Raw genomic sequence first — 22,098 nt, forward strand, 5'->3', positions numbered from 1 at the left:
AACCGCATGACCCTCCACTCGGCTCTGTACCAAAATTCGGCAGTAGATCCAGTCGACGATGCTACAAAGATGGTGAGCCCTGTCTTCATCTCGCAAGCGAGACTGGTAGTCTTTACCACTTCAGATAGCCGCCCGAAACCGGGGAGAATCTCTTCCGATCCAAAGCGACACACATAGTGAACCACAACGAGCAGTTGGCTGCGCCCTGTACTCTTCATGGTATACGGAAGGACCTGTTCCACATCTGGAATGACAATCCCCAGAATGCACACACATTACACACTTGGCTCCATTACGCTACTAACACTGGAGGTCACAACTACCAGTGATCCCACCTTCTGTGAATGCTCGGACCTTGCAGGGCGAGAGGCTTCCTCCTCTGAAACAGGACAGGCGATTGCCTGTGGCTCAGTATCAGCCACAGGTAGCGCATGTAACCTGTTTGTCAGACAAACTGGGATGGCCGTTCGATGGGCCCCTTGGAAAGTCTTTAGCTGCCTGCCACAACTCGAAACGACCTCCCCCTCGACCACCGATGAGTGGTAATGCTCAGTGCGGGCACTAAGCGAGGCGACACAGCAGTGGACCGACTGGGGAACGGGTGGGATGTGCTGGACGTCCCTGTGGATCACCACTTCCGGCCCCAGAGAGTGATGCCACTGATACCAGCCTCGAGCTGCGTGACCGAAGCCAGCAACGCTTGGGGCTGTGAGCGAAGGATCTCCAACTCAGCTCGCATCTGAACACAGTATTCACAGTCCCCGTCCCAAACACGCGAGAAACTTAAGGGTAAAATACAAAAACACATAGACGGAGCTAAATGAGCAACTCGCTTCTGCTTAGAAGGTCGTAATACACTCCTGGAAATGGAAAAAAGAACACATTGACACCGGTGTGTCAGACCCACCATACTTGCTCCGGACACTGCGAGAGGGCTGTACAAGCAATGATCACACGCACGGCACAGCGGACACACCAGGAACCGCGGTGTTGGCCGTCGAATGGCGCTAGCTGCGCAGCATTTGTGCACCGCCGCCGTCAGTGTCAGCCAGTTTGCCGTGGCATACGGAGCTCCATCGCAGTCTTTAACACTGGTAGCATGCCGCGACAGCGTGGACGTGAACCGTATGTGCAGTTGACGGACTTTGAGCGAGGGCGTATAGTGGGCATGCGGGAGGCCGGGTGGACGTACCGCCGAATTGCTCAACACGTGGGGCGTGAGGTCTCCACAGTACATCGATGTTGTCGCCAGTGGTCGGCGGAAGGTGCACGTGCCCGTCGACCTGGGACCGGACCGCAGCGACGCACGGATGCACGCCAAGACCGTAGGATCCTACGCAGTGCCGTAGGGGACCGCACCGCCACTTCCCAGCAAATTAGGGACACCTGGGGTATCGGCGAGGACCATTCGCAACCGTCTCCATGAAGCTGGGCTACGGTCCCGCACACCGTTAGGCCGTCTTCCGCTCACGCCCCAACATCGTGCAGCCCGCCTCCAGTGGTGTCGCGACAGGTGTGAATGGAGGGACGAATGGAGACGTGTCGTCTTCAGCGATGAGAGTCGCTTCTGCCTTGGTGCCAATGATGGTCGTATGCGTGTTTGGCGTCGTGCAGGTGAGCGCCACAATCAGGACTGCATACGACCGAGGCACACAGGGCCAACACCCGGCATCATGGTGTGGGGAGCGATCTCCTACACTGGCCGTACACCACTGGTGATCGTCGAGGGGACACTGAATAGTGCACGGTACATCCAAACCGTCATCGAACCCATCGTTCTACCATTCCTAGACCGGCAAGGGAACTTGCTGTTCCAATAGGACAATGCACGTCCGCATGTATCCCGTGCCACCCAACGTGCTCTAGAAGGTGTAAGTCAACTACCCTGGCCAGCAAGATCTCCGGATCTGTCCCCCATTGAGCATGTTTGGGACTGGATGAAGCGTCGTCTCACGCGGTCTGCACGTCCAGCACGAACGCTGGTCCAACTGAGGCGCCAGGTGGAAATGGCATGGCAAGCCGTTCCACAGGACTACATCCAGCATCTCTACGATCGTCTCCATGGGAGAATAGCAGCCTGCATTGCTGCGAAAGGTGGATATACACTGTACTAGTGCCGACATTGTGCATGCTCTGTTGCCTGTGTCTATGTGCCTGTGGTTCTGTCAGTGTGATCATGTGATGTATCTGACCCCAGGAATGTGTCAATAAAGTTTCCCCTTCCTGGGACAATGAATTCACGGTGTTCTTATTTCAATTTCCAGGAGTGTATAATACACAAACAAACTTTTACTATCTTGGTGCTTCACGAACGGAGTTTGGCAGCACACACACACTCAACCTTTATGCAAATTATTTGAATATCTCGAGATTCGGAGATTAAAAAGTTCTGCTAGCTAAGTAATAAGTAGACATATTCAAATAAAGCTGTACGACAAGTAATAGTCTATTGTAAACAAGACTCAGTATTTGTAGATGCATAGCAAAAACAGGATGCACCATTTTTTCACACATTTTCTCTGTTACATTTAGCTGGCGTAAGCACGAATAGTGTCAAGCAGTACAGCGACAGATACAATATACACATTAAGTTTCTGTGATGTCTTTGTCTTATGTTAACATGTATCTCAGTTCGTTCCACATACGTGAGGATTCTCCTTCTTGATGGGGTATAAAGAACACGATTAATTAATTAATTAATTAATGACTGAAATAGTTAATGAAAATTGCGACGACGATATGGTTGTCGAAGCGTTTAGAGGGTAGAGTCACTGGAATGTGTACTTATAGAAGAGGGCGAATGAAATAAATCATGACATGCACCGAAAAACTTGACTAGAAGATTTTCAGTGTCTACTTACTATGAAAATAGGTTCATCTATGTCGCCCATCTTCGTATTCTCTCTCTCTGCCTAAAACAGAGGTACGCTTTTACGAACTTTGTTAGGCCTAAAAAAGAATTAAGAAATTAATTGCTTGCTTTGCTATCGCGACGTCAGGACTCTGTCAGTGGAAACACAACAGAGAATACATTGATAAGTTTCATAATTCTCTCCACCACGACCACCACTACCACCAACACTTACACCATCATATGCTCCTTGTGGATATCTGTTAAAATGGTCAAGATCTTCACATCTAGGTGTTGTCTTGGTAGTTTTAACTTCTGCTGGTCCGTAGCTTTATCGATTTCGTCATCTGGCAATCGATTACTGCTGCACTAAACAGTGATGGGCCCGCGCACTCCCTCATCGTTTCGTTCTGCGAAACGACCCCCACCCCCCCTTTTCAGTGGCCTGTTTACATTAACTTATCGGGTTACGCGCCACCCTTGCAAACCGTCCCTATCGCCCTCTGCCTACGCCGTCATTAAGAACTCGCTCCGCTCATTTTCGGTGATGGTATCGCCCCTTTTCTCCGCCTCCCCCCGCCCCCGCCACCAGCATGGTACAGTCCCCCACAGCAGCAGTGCAGACATGCGCCTACCTAACAACACTGGAACCCCCGACACCTGTCCGAGGTAAACACCGTGGTCCCTTGGACTCTGAGCGGTCTGGGCATTCAGTCTTGTATTTCAGCTTCAAAATTCTCACTCTTCCATGTACACTGGGCTTCAGCCAGACTTCCGCTCTTCAGAGACGATGAAGGCTATTGTTACAAGCGCTGGCACGGCACAATCGCAGCCACCAACATCTCACGGCCGGAACAATCCGATGCAAAATATACATAGGCTGCCATTTCAAGGCCAGGTCAGACTACCGCCACAATCCTCTGCTCTAAACAACGTTAACGCCGGCAGACTCAAGTACACAGTCAACCATTTAACAGAGCAACGTTGAAAGTACCTCCGAAGAACAGTTATCATCAAGACAAAAACATGCAGTGGAAAACTACAGCTGTTAGTTTCTTCGCCGGCCGGTGTGACCGAGCGGTTCTAGGCGCTTCAGTCCGGAACCACGCTCCTGCTACGGTCGCATTTTCGAATCCTGTCTCGGGCATGGATGTGTGTGATGTCCTTAGGTTAGTTAGGTTTAAGTAGTTCTAAGTCTAGGGGACTAATGACCTCAGATGTTAAGTCCCATAGTGCTCAGAGCCATTTGAACCATTTAGTTTCTTCACGAAGGTATGCATCTCTACTGCATGGCTTAAACATGACGGCATCTTCGCAGATAAAATAGTCCCCCATCCGAATTTCAGGGTGGGGACTACTCCGGAGAACGGCGTTATCAGGAAAAATAAAACTGGCATTCTACAGGTCGGAGCGTGGAATGTTAAACATTTTAATCGAATAGGTAGGTTAAAGAAATTAGAAAACGAAATGGACAGGTTGTAGTTAGGTATAGTGAGAGTTAGTGGCTTGTGGTGGTAGGAACAACATTATTTGGTCAAGTCGGTACAAGATTGTCAACACAAAATGAAACAGGGGTACACAGGAGTAGGTCTAACAATGAACAAGAAAACTGGGGTACCGGTGAGCTACAATGAACAGCTTATTATTGTAGCCCAGACAAACACTAAGCCCACACTTACCACAGTAGCGCAAGGTTATATGTCATCTAGATTGGCATATGATGGAGAGATCGAAAGAATGTGTAATCAGATAAAAGAACTTATTCAGATAGTTACGGGAGACGAAAACGTAATTGTAATGGGAGACTGGAATTGGATAGTAGGAGAATTAATAGAAGGAAAAACAGCAGAATATGGGCTGGGGGAGAGGGCTGTAGGAGGAAGTAACCTGGTACAATTTTGCACAAAGCGTAATTTAACCACAGTTGAGAGTATGAAAGAAAATAGTATACGTAGAACTGACCTGGAGGCACAATGAGGTTTCAGACTGATTTATATAACGGTATAATAGAGATTTCAGAACCAGATTTTAAACTTTAAGGCCTTTCGAGGGGCATATATCGACTCTGGCCACAATTTATTGGTTATGAACTGAAGATTGAAACTGAAGAAATACCAAAATGGGAGGGAATTAAGGACATTGGAGCTGGATAAGTTGAAAGAACTAGAGGTTAGTGAGAAATTCGGGAGGGAGCACCAGGCAATGTTGGGCTGAAGCGGGATAATGAAATACAATAGAAGACGGAATAGAAGCTTCGAGAAATGAAGTACGGAAAACGAATAACATAGATAAAAAGAGAAGACTCCTTAAGAATTCTTGACTAGCACAGGAGGTACTTAACTGACGAAAGAAGAAAATAAAAAAATGTTGCTAACGAAGCAAGCAAAAAGGGATGCACGCGTCTACAGAAAGAGACTGACAGAAAATGCTAAACGGCTAAGCAGGAATGGATTGACGACAAACGCGTGGCTGTAAAAGCAAGCGTCTAGGGGAAAGACAGATGGCACGTACAAGAAAATTGAACAGACCTTCGATGAAAAGAAACGCAGCTGTATGAGTATCAAGAGCCCAGGTTGCAAGCCAGTATCAAGTAAAGAAGGGAACGCTCGATGGTAGAAGGATTACATATTCTGTATAAGAGAAACAAACTTGAGGACAATTAACCAGCCATGAGAAAACTACAATTCCAAAGAAGGCGACTGCTGACTGACGTGAATACTACCAAACCATCAGTTTAGTAAGTTATGGTTTCAAAATATTCACACGAAATATTTATAGAAAAATGGAAAAACTGGGAGTAGGCAACGTTGGGGGAGATAAGTTTGGGTCCTGGAGCTATCAAGTAACACTAGAGGTAGTACAGACCCTACAACTTAGAAGGTGGGCTAAAGAAAGGCAAACCTACATTTATAGGATTTGTAGATTTAGAGAAAGCTTTTGACTATGTGTACAGGGCCATACTTTTTAACTTTGTTGTTTACACCTTGTACAGAAACCAGGGTGCAGTTACACGAGTCAAAAGTCTTCAATGGGACGGAGTGGTTGAGAAGGAAGTGAGACATGGTTTTAGCCTATCCCCGATCTTATTCAGTCTGTACACTGAGCTAGCTGTAGAGAAAATCGAGGAGAAATTTGAAGAGAGAATAAAAGTTCAGGGAGAAGAAATAAAAACTTTGCAGTTTACCGATGACATTGCAATTCTGTCAGAGACGGGAGAGTACTTGGAATAGCAGCTGAGCGGAATGGATAGTGCCTCGAAAGGAATTTATAAGATGAACAGCAACGAAAGTAAAACAAGGATAATGGAATGTAGTCGAATTAAATCAGGAGATGCAGAGGGAATTTGGTTAAGAAAAGAAACACACTAAAAGTATTACATGGGTTTGGTAGCTGGCCAGCAAAATAATTGATGGTGATCGAAGTAGGTAGGTATAACGTGTCGAGTGGCAAAAGAAAGAAAAGCATTTCCGTAGAAGAGTACTTTGTTAATATCTAATATAAATTTAAAAGTTAGGAAGCCTCTTCTGAAAGTATTTGTCTGGAGTGAAGCTTAGCGTGGAAGTGAGACGTAGATGATAGTCAACTTAGACAAGAAGAAATGGTTCAAATGCCTCTGAGCACTATGCGACTTCACTTCTGAGGTCATCAGTCTCCTAGAACTTAGAACTACTTAAACCTAACTAACCTAAGGATATCACACACATCCATGCCCGAGGCAGGATTCGAACCTGCGACCGTAGCGGTCGCGCGGTTCCAGACTGAAGCGCCTAGAACCGCTCGGCCACACCGGCCGGCGGCAAGAAGGAAGATGCTTTTGAAACGAGTGCTACATAACATAAGGAAGATGAGATCGGTAGATCGAACAAGTCAGTAGGTGCTGAATCAAATTGTGGAGAAAAAAAAAACTTATGGCACAACCTGACTAAAAAAAAGGGATTGGTTGATGAGACACATCCAGAGGCGTCAACTAACTGACAATTTGGTAAGGAAAGGAAATGTGGCGGATAAAACCGTAGAGGGTGACGGCGACTTGAATATGATAAAAAGGTAGGTGCATATAGCAGTATTTACTCAGAAATGAGGAGGCTTGCACAGGATAGGCTAGCATGAAGACCCGCATCAAACCAGTCTTCTGGCTGAAGACGAACAGAACAACAAATTATAATAGCCAAATATAAAAGGCAATGGTACACATAATATCATCAGAGAACCACTGTACAGGTACTGGCACTTAGAATAAGTGAGCTATACAAGGTGGTAGTGGTATAAGCGTAGATATTTCTATTGGTAACTGAGGACTGTGCGCAGAACAACATTACATCAGTATTTACTTCATTTGCAGATCAATAATTATAGCTATTAGGAGCAGTATTTTTTTTAGATTAGTTGGTACCTCCAAGTACATGTGGCAAAGAGATAGCCATTGATGCAGTTTTTCCCAGGGCAGCAGATCCGTTGTTGAAGTGTGGATGCGTGGACACAAAACGGTTAGCCTACGTTGACAGGCTTAATGGTGCAATTACGACCATGCAGGAAACATCAGGTAGTAAATTACGTTACGTGTTTGCAGAAAGACTGTTACAAGCAGAGAAAAAACAACTAACACACTGTAGTAGGTACATATTGACGTACTGGTGATCACATCACCTATGCCTCTGACACCCTGTACATGTCTCACACGTCTTAATGTGTTAGACAATGTAAGTACGAGGTCCGTTCAAAAAATTCCAGAACATTGTCCACAAAGTTTTTCTGCGCTTACCTTTTGCTTATTGTGCATGGTCTCCTTCGAAATACTCTCCTCTACAATTAAGTCACCGCTCCCAACGCCGTTTTCACTTCTGGAAGCAGTCTTGATACGTCTCTTGCTGGATCGCACGACGTGCCGTCTGCGAATTTTCTTTTATCCCGTCTATCGTTGCAAATCTTCGTCCTTTCAATTGGGTTTTCAACTTACGAAATATAAAAAAAAGTCCGCAGGAGCTAGGTCTGGAGAGTACGGAGGATGAAGCAGCAAGGCGATTTCGTTTTTTGTGCAATAGTAACGCACCAACAGGGATGAATGTGCGCCTGCGTTATAGTGACGTAAGAGCCATGAGCTGTCTCGCCACATTTCGGGCCGTTTCCTTCTCGCATTTTCTCGCAGGCGTCGCAACACGACCCGACAGTACCATCGATAAACAGTTTGCCTCTGTGGCACGAATTCATGATGAACTAATCCTTGAAAGTCAAAGAAAACCATCAGCATGGCCTTGACATTTGACCTGACCTGACGAGCTTTTTTTGGTCTTTGTTAACCTTTCTGAACCCTTTGTGAAGACTGAACCTTGGCCTCAACAACATAACCGTAAACCCACGACTCATCACCAATTATATTTCTCGTAACGAACATCTCTTTCTCATCTGCGCGATCCACAGACAGCGAGGCGAAGGTCTTTCCGGTCTTGACTCATGAGCCGTGGGACGAACTTGGCGGTAACACGATGCTTTTCAAGATGCTGTGTCAGGATTTCGTGACATGATCCAATTGAAATGACACATTCCTCTGCAATCTCTCGGACAGTAAGTCTTCGACTCGCACGCACAACTTCGTTGACGGTCCTCACATGAGCATCCTCGGTCGGCGTCGAAGGGCGTCCTGGACGATTGTCATCTTTAACTTCCGTCCGGCCATTTTTAAACAGCGTGAACCATTCGTAACAACGAGTATGGTTTAAGCACTTATCACCGTACACTTTCTGCATCATTTGGTGTGTCTCTGTATAGGTTTTCTTGAGATTCAAGCACAATTTAATGCAGACGCTTTGCTTCTCTGACTCTGCCGTCTCGAAATTAGCAAACTGTGTGACCAACGTTCTACTCAATACACCAACTAACAGGCGTACAACAATGAAACTTCCGGCAGTTAGATACTAAATACTGGCGTGTGCAGGGAGGCCAACCGCCTTTCGCTCCAACATATCATGGCGCGAAATCACCAATGTCCCGGAATTTTTTTAACGGACCTCGTATATACGTAAAGTTTTCTCTGAAACGCCAAAGAAACTGGTATAGGCATACGTATTCAAATACAGAGATACGTAAAAAGGCAGAATACGGCGCTGCGGTCGGCAACACCTATATAAAGAGACAAGTGTCTGGCGCAGTTTTTACATCGGTTACTGCTGCTAAAATGGCAGATTACAAGATTTAAGTGAGTAGGAACGTGATGTTATATTCGGCGCACGGGCGATGGGACACAGCATCAGTAGCGATGAAGTGGGATTTTCTCGTACGACCATTTCATGAGTGTACCCCGAATATCAGGAATTCAGTAAAACATCAAATCTCAGACATCGCCGCGGCCGGAAAAAGATCAGGCAAGAACGGGACCAACGACGACTGAAGAGAATCGTTCAAGGTGACAGAAGTACAACCCTTGCGCAAATTGCTGCAGCTTTCAGTGCTGGGCCATCAAGAAGTGTCAGCGTGAGAACCATTCAACAAAACATCGTCGATATGGACTTTCGGAGTGGAAGGCCCACTACTGTACCCTTGATGACTGCACGACACAAAGCTTTACGCCTCGCCTGGGCCCGGCAACACCGACATTGGACTGCTGATGACTGGAAACATGTTGCTGCTCGTACGAGTCTCGTTTCAAGTTGTATCGAGCGGATAGACGAGAACGAGTATGGAAACAACCTCATCAATCCACGGACTATTCAAGCTGGCGGAGGCTCTAATTGTGAGGAGCGTGTGCAGTTGCAGTGATATGGTGCCCCTGATGCGTCTAGAAACGACTCTGATAGGTGACACGGAAGTAAGCATCCTGTCTGATCACCTGCATCCATTCATTGCCAATTTCAATGAAATTCACCAAACAGCCGTGTAACTTAAGATTTTATTTTATTTTATTTTGAAGGCTATCAGTTGCTGCATATCACTACGCCATCTTTAGACCCTATACGCATCTCTCCAAATAAACAAAAATGTCATAAAGAGCCATAAATCTTTGGATGTTGTGAATTCAATCGTTACAATAGTGTTTCATTCGAAGAGTTGATAGCACCTTGAGTTGAATTCATGACAGTCAGAGTTATATGGCTCTATATGACATTTTCGTTTATTTCGAGAGATGAATAAGGCGTCTGAAGATGGTAGAGTGAAATGCTGAAACTGGTAGCCTTCAAAATAATAATAAAATCTTAAGTTACACGGTTGTTGATGAATTTTATTGAAACTGACAATTACGTAACCAGTCGATGTCCCCTGTCCATGATGGACCATCAGAGATTTCATTCATTCATGTCCATCGTGTATTCCGACGGACTTGGGCAATCCCAACAGGACAATGCGACACCCCACACGGCCTGAATTACTACAGAGTGACTACAGGAACACTCTTCTGAGTTTAAACACTTCCGCTGGCCACCAAACTTCCCATTATTGAGCATATCTGGGATAACTTGCAACGTGCTGTTCAGAAGAGATCTCCTGCCCCTCGTACTCTTAACGGGTTTATGGACAGCCCCGCAGTATTCATGGTGTCAGTTCCGTCCAGTACGACCCCAGACGTTAGTCGAGTTCATGCCACGTCGTGTTGAGGCACTTCTGTGTGCTCGCGGGGCCCGTACACGATATTAGGCAGGTGTAGTAGTTTCTTTGCCTCTTCAGTTTATACTGTTGTGTAACTTTAAGAGTTCATTACTGTTAGTTCCTGGAGAACGGGCCAGCAACTGTTTCGTGGTGTGAAAGAGAGTGTTTAGAAGCGTGGCAGAATGCGAGGGGATAACAAGAGAAGGAGCTTACAGATAACTGAAGAGATGACTGAATGAACAAAGTCTTCATCTTGGTCCGCCAATGCCACGAAACTATCCCGTTTTCTTTGTCCTTCTTTACATTAGACAGCGAAAAGTGATATTAGTTTTTTGATACTTTTACTTAAAAAGCCACACTGAGCGTTACCGAGTAATTTCGAGTTTTTCTTTGCATTCTTTTGTCTATCGCTGTAACAGAGATGTTCCCTCATTTATTCGCTCTGCAGTAAAATACTTCCTGCAGGGCACTTCGCTATCATCAAATTTGGTGTTGTAGAGCACCTTGTGTCCCAGTACTTTCACTGGAGCACAGCTGTGGGATCAGGGAAGCCGGAGACACGTACCGTAATCTACTTACCGCTGCAGCTGGCACAGAGCATACAAAATAAGACTTCCGTTTCACAGGACCGGCAAGCGACATGCACTGCTAGGGAGTATTAAAGCTCACTCTGGAAGCCAAGTGGTACACACTGTACCTGAGTTGTGCGACTTGAACTCGACCATTTCACGCGTACTCGTCTGACTGTCGCATGTTTAGCAGTTGACGAAAGGGATTTCTTATGACACTTCTGCTGAAGGTTTCTTCAATAAACGTTTGTCAAATGCTGGACAGGTTGTATAGGGTGCGCGTTTGAGATGTATTGCAAATGAAGGGTGTTACGGAAGGCCACTGACGTAAACCATGGGCTTGATGATATTGAAGGAAGTACAATATGTTGTTTCATTATATCATAATTGATACAACAACAACCTCCTGCAATTTACTTAAAGTTGAAATGCTACGCAATACAAGTGAAAACAAAAGTGCTACAACAACATACATTATCATACATTATAACAGATGTTTTCTACACTAATAATAAAGCTGTAAAACTTCGTGTAAGTCTGTCTGGACACGCTAATTTCCAAAACTACTAAGCGAATTTTCATGAGGTTTTCATAGGTAAACTGGTGATACCTTGAGGCAACATGTAGGGTTTGTTTCGTCAAAATCGGAACACGAAAAAATTATATCTTCATTTAAAGTTTTATCTAAAATCTCCTGCTCAACTTAGTAGTTCGCATGTTTAATTATAGCACGGTAGTACACCAAAGAACCAATAGATGGCGCTGTTAGTTTTTTAAACCCAGTGACAGTCGTATTTTCGACCGTTTATGTTAATGACAGAATTAAGCGCCTCAATGTTATCTTCACCAGTATAAACTAATATTGAATTTACTTGGCCAGAATATAAGAATTTACTGATTTTGCTTGGACTTAACGACACTGTTTTACTTCTGTCGATAGGTCTAAATTACATTCTTCGCTAGAAAAAAAAGAATTTACCAAGTTTATTTCGTTTTTTTTTTTTTTTTTTTACCAATAAAAATCTCTAGAAAACGGTCAAGTCTTTCTGACTACGCCAGAACGGCTAAAAGACTGAGCATTATGAGGTCTCAAGCATCGAATGATGACTGTAGGGCGAGACTAGTTGCAGCTCAAGAACATCAAACTTTTCAATTCGCTGTTTGGATACTCCTTCCGAAAGCGAGGCGGAATGTAAGTCTGATCGAGAGCATCATGCGTTGTCTCTCCCCTCAGAATCGTTCACTCACAGAGACTTAAATTTATTACTCTCCAACATAACATCATAGAAGCAGGAATTCTGACGGGAAGTGGCACAGGCGAGCGAACGTTTATATCCAGAATCCGGCTTATTCCCAGCAGTGTCTTCTTTCTTGCCCCAAATCATACTATTTCAAACACTGTACACAAAGAAGTGTGTCCAGGTATGGATATTCAAATATAGAGATATATAAACAGGCAGCATACGGCGCTGCAGTCGGCAACGCCTACATAGAACAAGTGTCTGGCGCAGTTGTTGGATCGGTTACTGCTGCTACAATGGTAGGTTATCAAGACTTATGTGAGTTTGAACGTAGTGTTATAGTCGGCGCACAAGCGATGGGACACAGCATCTCCGAGGTAGCGACGAAGTGCGGATTTTCCCGGACGACCTTTTCACGAGTGTACCGTGAATATCAGGAATCCGGTAAAACATCAAATCTCCGACATCACTGCGGCCGGAAAAATATCCTGCAAGAACGGGACCAACGACAACTGAAGAGAATCGTTCAACGTGACAGCAGTGCAACCCTTCTGCAAATTGCTGCCGATTTCAATGCTGGGTCATCAACAAGTGTTAGCGTGCGAGCCATCTCCCCTGGGCCGGTCAACACCAGCATTGGACTGTTGATGACTGGGAAAATGTTGCCTGGTCGGACGAGTCCAGTTTCAAATTGTATGGAGCGGATGGACGAGTACGGAAATGGAGACAACCTCGTGAATCCATGGACCCTGCATGCCAGCAGGGGACTCTTCAAGTTGGTGGAGGTGTGTGCAGTTGGAGTGATTGGGACCCCAGTTACGTCTAGATATTACTCTAACGGGTGACACATACGTAAGCATACTGTCTGATCATCTGCATCCATTCATGTCCATTGTGCATTACGAGGGATTTCGGTAATTCCAGCAGGATAATGCGACACCCCACACGTCCACAATTGCCACAGAGTGGCTCCCAGAACGCTCTTCTGAGTTTAAACACTTCCGATGCCCACCAAACTCCCCACACATGAACATTATTGAGCATATCAGGGATGCCTTGCAGCGTGCTATTCAGAAGAAATGACCACCCCCTCGTACTCTTACGGATTTATGGATAGTCCTGTAGGATTCATGGTGTCAGTTGCCTCCAGCACTACTTAAGACAATAGTCGAGCCCATGCCACGTCGTATTGCGGCGCTTTTGCGTGTCCGCGGGGGCCCTACACGATATTAGGCTAGTGTACTAGTTTCTTTGGCTCTTCAGTGTATAAATAAATACCCGGGCAACGCCAGTTATTTAGCTAGTCAAGAAATATGTTTTTTAGAATAGGTCATGGAAGTCTGAAGCACATCTGAAAAGTTCGAGAACTTCAAGAATTCAACATCTACTCTGAGCTCAGCAGCAGTGATGCAAGCTTAAATCCAAAATTTGGAGTTTCGTAGAGGTAACATGTAAAATATGAATAGAGGTTCAAGTGTAACGATACATGATATGTGTTGCCGATCTGTTCCAGACGCTGCAAATAATTTATAACAACACACACCAAGCAATATGATGCTCTGTAATAGAGATCACTTTCAAAATACACCTGTTACTGATTCGTCATGAAAAGGATAGTGTAATTAAAACTCCGCTTTCAAAATCCCAGCTGGATGGGACCCGGTCGCCGGTCACATGTATACGCACGTAGTCGTACGACTGTTTTGCTTGTGGTATGTCTGCTTCCAATGTTCTGTTCATGTCAGGAGTTTTCACGGGATGCCATGTGACTTTGGGCGACTGACAGTCGTGCGATCCAGCTTCCAATGTGTGCTCACCCAAAAGAGGGCATTCCAGGTGTTAAAGATATGGTCAGCAGTGCGCTATTTTCTCTATCTGTGTGGTTCTGCGTACAGTTGTAGCCAGCAGCGCCTACTGGTCGTCTCTCAGTGGGAGTCAAGGTCACCCTGTATTGAAGAATGGTATTTCCCTTCTACGCCGCAAATAGACAACCCGGAGAGTGCCTTAAGTCTTCCGTAACTGGTTCATTGATACGAATCCCACCACTAGTTGTAAGGAATAGAAGGCAGTTGTTTCTTTCCAAGTGATGTAACGTTTGCTATAGTATATAAGTAACTAGAAATGCTAGAATATTTTAGAGAAACACGGGCAGACCCTCAGAGGTCGACGCTTGTCGGAGGGACGGAAAGCTGACTCTCAACTTATACAGGATGATCCCGTGACGATGTTGCAAACTTTCAGGGATGATGGACAAAGGTAAATGTATCAGTGTGAGATAAGGGACCCTTGTCCGGGAACGTATGAGTCGAAAGGTACAAGCAAAAATCTACTCACGTTCCGCCTTAGCCTCGCACAGCTCTCAAACTAAGGGCCCCCAACTTCCGAAACATGATCATGATGGGCAGAACTGCCGCTGAATGCTCCCTAATACCATCAGATCATTTCCCCTGTTGATGGACTAGTAACGCCATACGTAACTTCGTATCAGAGATACCGAAATCCCTAAATCTACAGTACAGTAATGACGACTTTCATTTACGTTCAGGAGTTCCACAAGCTGTTACATTTACAGCAGTTGTTTAAAATGGCGTCCTCCAGTGTCAGTGCAAGATGGACGATCATACAGAGTTCCGTCGCGCCTGTTTTAATATCCCCGCTGTCATTGAACAGTGGCGCAGGCAGCGATAATTCTTGTCTGAAGATCCTCTTCTGTCTCGACAGGAGTCTCGTGTATGTGACTTTTCACATGGCCCACAAAAAGAAATCAAGGGGGTAAACGTGCTGGTCACGGAACAGGATCACTTTTGCCTACCCACTCGTCAGAGAACGTCTCATTCAGGTGTTCACGAACGCTCAGTCCAATGTTAGGTGGAGCTCCATCATGATGGAACCTCACCTACTCTACAATCTTTGTAAGAATACTAACGGTACATGTATTCCACTGTCAGAGTTATCAGAATAGACTCGGTCGTTTCCGGACCAGGGTCTCTTACCTCAAATTGATACATATACTCTGTTCCACGATCCCTGAAAATCTGTAACATCATCATAAATAGGCGTAGAAAGCTACTGTTGTATGACTGCACGACTGACGAACATTGACTGCAAACAGCCACATCCTTTAAATACCTAGCTAGGACTATGTGTACGGAGCGGCCACACAAAACTAATGCTACGACAGACAAATGCCAGACACACTGACTGGAAGAACGTTGAGGTAGTGCAGTTCGCTCACAGAGGAGTCAGCCTGCAGAACCCTGTCCTCCACTCGTTCTTAAGTGCTGCTTCTCAGTTTGGGATAGCATCGATGAAGGAAATACAGCAGACAAGGTCCAAAGATGGGCAGCGCGTCTCGTCACGGACTCGTTCAGAAAGCACGAGTGCAAAGTAATTCTACAAACTACTGAACAACTTTGTTTATTGATCACCAAAAATACACTATACTTAAGTGAGCACAGTTTGTATAGAATTTGTGCATATTATTCAGCTGTCGTGCGCATACTGTCTGCACTCACATTTGAGTAGTTTTTGAGACTGGTTGGTAACAGGAGAACAAGCACTGCGAATTGAGGACACGACGCTATTAGACTTTGTCAGACTCCAGAGACATCTAGTATTTACAGTTCCAAAGAGAATAGCGATGAACAGCGAAACAGTTTTTGACTAGGCATTTCGCCACAAACTACCTTGGTGCACAATACCCATTGCATTTTATTTCTCTCTTTGCTTCTTTCCTCCTCCTTGCGGCTGGAGGGGACGGGGGAAGGGGGTGATGGTTTGAGGTTTGTATCATCTGCCCTCCCCGTTCGCGACACTGTGTGGGATGGACTAGGGCGGTTGGCGCATGCTGTACACAGGACAGGCAGAATGTGTTACTGTCACTGTAGGAACACAAATGAATCTAGACTAGTAGATGCAGCCATGAATATTATTCTCCTGCGTTTAGTGTTTTTACGACGGCAAGGTCATTAGGGCTAATACCCTGTCTTTTGTAGGAGCTGTGAAGAAATGGATCGTGATCTTGTTAAAGTTCAAATGGCTCTGAGCACTATGGGACTTAATATCTGAGGTCATCAGTGGCCTAGAACTTAGAACTATTTAAACCTAACTAACCTAAGGACATCACACACATCCATGCCCAACGCAGTATTCGAACCTGCGACCGTAGCTGTCGCGCGGTTCCAGACTGAAGCGCCTAGAACAGCTCGGCCACAGCGGCCGGCTCTTGTTAAAAGAACGATTGTAGGAAGTTCCTGGAGGAGCTCACAAAGGTAATTTACAGGGCCGCTTGCTTATATTTGAAAGTTATTTGCTCAGAATAAAGTTGCACAAATGCGGCGCCGTGTACCAATTTACGAAGCCACAGAGGTCTTTGTTTTGATTCCGTGGTTGTTTGATTGTGGGAGTAAGCAAGCAACAACACGCTGTGTGGTACCGACAACTTAAAAGCGGACGTAGAAACTGTGGACGGTGAAGAGACGAATGGCTGCCAGTACGGAAGACCGAAGACATTGCGCCATAAAGTATGCAAGTCGAAGGCTGAAGATGTCTGTTGTGGTTCATGAATTTCCTCATTTTAGCATGACTATTTGCACGATTTTGACGGTAAAGCTTGCATATTGTAAGCTGGGTGCCGAAAATCTTACCAACCTACAGTAAACACCACATAATGTCAAACGAATGTGAGTTTTTAGATCATGGACAGAGATGATTTGTTTTCACATTTCTACGCATGATGAGACGTGAATACCCTACATCGACGAAGAATCAAAACAACTTTTAATGAACTGGCGCCACGCAGCTTCGGAACCGACTTACTCGAGGCATGAGGGCAACCCTCTTCTGGATGGAAATTGGTCCTTTTTTTCTTAATTTCAAGGAACCTCCTCTTCTCCTCTCCTACAGCACAGACCATCAGACCATGAAGGTCCAAAGGTACCGACTGGCCGCCGTGTCATCCTCAGCCCACAGGCGTCACTGGATGCGGAGATGGAGGAGTGTGTGGTCAGCACATTGCTCTCCCGGCTGTATACCAGTTTCCGAGACCGGAGCCGCTACATCTCAATCAAGTAGCTCCTCAGTTTGCCTCACAAGGGCTGAGTCACCCCGCTTGTCAACAGCGCACGGCAGACCGGATGGTCATCCATCCAAGTTCTAGCCCAGCCCGACAGCGCTTAACTTCGGTGATCTGACGGGAACCGGTGTTACCACTGCGGCAAGGCCGTTGGCGATTTCACGGAACACAAGACAACAATTACATCTGACACGTACTGCGCAACGCTCACCGAAGAGGTACGTGCCATATTTGGACGGCGCCGTATACTATCATCCGGTATAGTAACTCCTACACTATAAAGCAAGATCACACATCGCTGCTCGTGCTTGTGCCCGTGTGAGATCCATCAGCCAGCGTTGCCGCTGCGAAATTTTCCCACGAGGAATTCAAGAACATCACTGTGAATTGGTTCAATTCCTGAGCAGAGAACTGTGCAGATGGATCGAAGGAGAAAGTATAGAAACGTGTTTCTCTCTCTCTCTCTCTCTCTCTCTCTCTCTCTCTCTCTCTCTCCCCCCCCTTGCCACAGGAACACGTTGGTTGGTCCGGTGAGGCATGGAGATGGAACCTCATTGTCTTATGTCTGCAGAACCATCTCGAAGTATACCTGCTCCTGCTGTATAGCACCATTACAGAAACATTCTGCACTGTTATGGCGTTGTCCTGATAGTGTCATCGTCCGTGTGTAGCCACGAGAAGAGCAAAAGAGGAGCAGGGCCTGATGTCACAGCAGCATCCAGGCCATTAAACTAAGAGTGGCACCTTGAAGTGGACGCGTCGGTGCTACTGAACCGACCGTAGCCTTGTAAGTGTTATCGTGTCGGTATTAACTTAAGCTATTCAGCAAATCTTAAACGAGCACAATCTGACAGTGATTTGAAGTCAGTTACTCTGATCACGACTGAAGTGTCAGAGCCACAGCACCATCTAGGTAAGTACTATATATGTGCATAAGTTCTGAGACAGAGGTAGTATCTCGTTTTTTCAACGCCGATAAGCATTGAACTCTTAGCAACTGAACATCAGATTTACCTTTGCTGGCTGCATCATAGAATACTATGCTTGGAGTCACGAATGATGGCTGTCGAATGTAGGCTTTGTTTTGCGCACCTACGTCACGTATGCTCCGACAGCCAAAGCCTCCGGTGTGTTCTGAGCAACCTGTTGTGAATGACTTAAGGTAATGCGAGAATTAAACGTGATGGTAGCGAGTTGTTTAGTGAATTTCGTTTCCATTTGTTGCGGTTTGTCATCGCTGATTGTGCTGGTTAGTGGAAAATTCTGTATAAATAAGCTGCAGACATAATTTGCAGGATATTTACTTTCTTCAAGCGGGTAGCACGCGCATGCACATACCGCAACTGTCGCATGGAATCTTCAACAATGCAATCCCCGCGACATGCGCGAGCCGCCATCGTTCGAGGATCGGACTACAGTGCAATTACGTAAGCATTTCACCTAGCTACGCTTACGCAGGCCTGCTCCAGCGGATGTGTAACAATAATTCTGTCCGATAACTATCATGTTCTGTGCTGTTTGTAAACTATAATCCGATTAAAATTAAATGATAGTCGACACTTGAAGCGTTGGAGATGGTTTCCTGCCCTCCAATCAGAGCGGTCAACGTCACGCCCAAATCCTTCGCCGTTGCCAAACTGCCACAGCAGTTGGTCAGTTCACAACAACAACAACAACAACAACACACACACACACACACACACACACACACACAACGATGCCAATGAATTACACACGTTTCATAAGCAGCACTAACTAAATACTATTGTATACTTCCGGACGAGACGTGACTCAGCGTCACATAAACAGTTATTATAATCACAGAGATCAGCTTACATTAGATTAGCTTCGCACGACATTACGTGAAGAGTTGTGGCGTAGCGCAATAGATAGCGTATAAATCCAAATTGTAGAAAGAAGGTCGTAAGTTCTAACCCAGTCAAAAGCAGTATTTGTTTTTACTTTTCTAAATCTAATAAAAAAAACTGTGTTTATTATTTTTATTCAGTTAACTGGTTTAAATGTAATTTCTTTTTATTTCTAATGCTTTGCCACGTGGTTTTCATCATCGTTTTAACTTTTTTTGTTTGCACTTATTTTTCTTCCTGCCATTGGTTTTTGTTTGTAAGCTGCCTCTGCCGCCTGTCATGTGCGGCCAAGAGTCAATGACGACTGCTGATCTGTTGGCAACGCGGCAGCTCATGTAGCCAGCGTGAGGATAGCTTCAGGTAACTAAAGATAACGAAAAGTTACAGTCTTCGTTTTTTAACAGTCAACCTGCATTTCTCTGTGTTGAGTTTTCTCGCAGAGGTTAACTTTAATCGCCGTGAACAAGGCGATCGTAATTTTAGCTCTGTCACAGTTGTTGACCTCTGTTTTCTCGAGCACATTGCGCATCACGCGGTTGTGGTTAGCTTAGGACAAGAGTTTAAATTCAGAGCTACAAAACGCCTCGTCAGTCGTAGCTCAGCCACTGGTCTCTTAAAATCAGCTGCCGACAGAGCATCTCGCATTCCCAACATACCTCGCGGTGGCCACCTAAACCGAGGTGTAGCCGGCAGCCTATGAGGCAACACTGTAGCAGCAACTGACGAACGTAATTTATCAAGCAATTTTAATCGGACTATAAATAAATATTTCATAACTAAGTTTCGGATACGGTCAAAACAGATGGTTTACAACTAATGTGTATGTTTCTCTGTCTTTTACTGTATCGGAGAGTCATGTCATTTTTTCCCCTCCATTTTAACACTCTTTCATTTTTTTTCTCACGTAACTACCACAGCGCCTCGTATAAATATATCTGCCTGAAATTCATTTTCTACTCTGCTTTTCATAAAAAAATACAATTTGTCTATATTACTTCTGATGTAGCTATTCATGTCATACCTATACGTAAGTGTTGGATTCCATACTAGACGTCAGATTTCGTATGAAATGAACATAATGAGCTATACTCAGATTATCTGGCTAGTCATAATAGACGGTCACTATGCCGATAATATTTCCAAGGTGAATAAATAAATATTAACATTTATGAGCTATGGAAGTCAGACACGCACTTGTAATGTGAAAATTAATCAAAAACTGCGAGCAATGGCAGGATAAATGATGAGAAATGCTACGAGAGACTCTAAACCAAATAAATGGATCAACTGTGTGTGTGTGTGTGTGTGTGTGTGTGTGTGTGTGAGAGAGAGAGAGAGAGAGAGAGAGAGAGAGAGATATTGGGGAGGGGGGATAACGGAAGAAGAGGAGGAGGATCAAGATGAGAATGAGGATTAAGAGCAAGATCAATGGACGAAGATGAAAAAAAAATAGGAACGACAATGATGATCATGATGGTAAAGAGTATGGGGGATAAAGAGCATGAGGGAGTGGATGAGAGTGACGATGGTGATGTCAGCGAGGAGGTTGGTAATGTCAGAGAGGAGTGTCATGATGTCGGAGAAGAGATGATGATGACGATGATAACGATGTCGGAGAAGAGGGTAGGATGATGATGATAACGATGTTGGAGAGGAGGATGATGATGCTGAGGATGAGAGCGCCGCAGGCCTACCTTGACGTCGATGGCGTCGCCATACTTGACGAGGTTGAAGCAGCCGTTGGGCAGGTGCACCTTGAGCGTGGCCTTGTCCTTGTCCTGCGCGCCGCGGCCGCCGTCGCTGGGGGAGGCGCACCGGGAGTCGCCGCCCGCCGGGTTCATGCCCTCATGCCTGCGGGCACACAGCCAAAACGCAACGCGTCAGCAAAGGCGTGCGCTGGGGCAGGATACGAACAAGCACTCTTAACTAGGCCACGGAAAGACAAACCGAGAGGTAATCATGTACATTCTTTGGAATACCCTCACAAAGCAAGGTTAAATACAAGAGACCGCCTAGAGGTCATCAAACTAAATGGACTGGTAGAGCTGGCGGCAAGTATTGCTGGTCCAACCTCTACGAGACATTCTTAAGACAGACCAACGCCGTTCTGCTTGGCAGGTTTCCTCCAGCAATGTTTCTGGGTGTTCAGGCATAATTCGATTCCTAAAGGAAGAGATACACGCAAATTCCGCAAATTACACACAACAGAAAGTTAGTCAAATACAACAGAAAGTTAGTCAAACTTGCTGCTAATCAGCAGCACTCCGAAGAGGCCCCAGCTTGCTGTTAACACTAACGGTGAATGACAAGTTTCAATGTAATCGAGATGTAGAGACGCTAATTACGGATCAGAAAGAAAATATCTTGCGCGTTAGGTGCACCGGCGGGAGCCCATGAGCCCGTATAACCTCGCGCCGACACCACGCAGCTAGGCCGTGTGTTGGGCAGGTGGACAAAGGCACCACAACACCACACCTGCCCCCGGAAGACGAGGTACCGCGCCGGCTTCCCACCGCCGCTGGACTGTGCTGTACTATATTACGGCACGCGCCACCCATCGCATAGGGACGGCAACTGCACGTCTCCTCCTCATCCTAAGCGATTCCAATAGGGTACGAACAGGCAGACCGCCACATTACTAGCAAGAGGTTAGCGATCTCGACTATTGCGATGGTTGCAGACTTGGTAAAAAATAATAAACAGAATTTCAGACAAAACATTTTTGGAAAAAATGAAAGGAAGAAAAATATGGTTAACACGAAACCAGGTTTTGTTGTTTTTGATAGTAAACGTCAGTATCGCAAACATCAGGACCATGGGTGAGTAGTTGTGGCAGCATGGTCATACAGCACGTACCGACATAGTGAAAGACTTTCCCATGCGTATGTATCAACCTACAGACTTGAGATGTATGTTG

At 45.5% G+C, this 22,098-nt stretch overlaps 1 protein-coding gene and 1 pseudogene across 5 annotated transcripts in view; both read right to left on the minus strand.

Annotated features, from left to right (window-relative positions):
* Positions 1-22,098, minus strand: part of LOC124619339 (focal adhesion kinase 1) — a 749,959-nt gene that overhangs the window by 120,828 nt on the left and 607,033 nt on the right. For all 5 annotated transcript variants that reach the window (XM_047145654.1, XM_047145653.1, XM_047145656.1 and 2 more), the window contains one exon: positions 20,876-21,032. In XM_047145654.1, coding sequence (XP_047001610.1) covers positions 20,876-21,022 — 147 coding nt within the window. In that variant the 5' untranslated portion in view covers positions 21,023-21,032. The remainder of the gene's footprint in view (positions 1-20,875; positions 21,033-22,098) is intronic.
* LOC124620462 lies at positions 17,351-17,468 on the minus strand (annotated as a pseudogene).

This window comes from Schistocerca americana, chromosome 6 (assembly GCF_021461395.2).
Source record: "Schistocerca americana isolate TAMUIC-IGC-003095 chromosome 6, iqSchAmer2.1, whole genome shotgun sequence".
NCBI classification, from domain to species: Eukaryota; Metazoa; Arthropoda; class Insecta; order Orthoptera; family Acrididae; genus Schistocerca; species Schistocerca americana.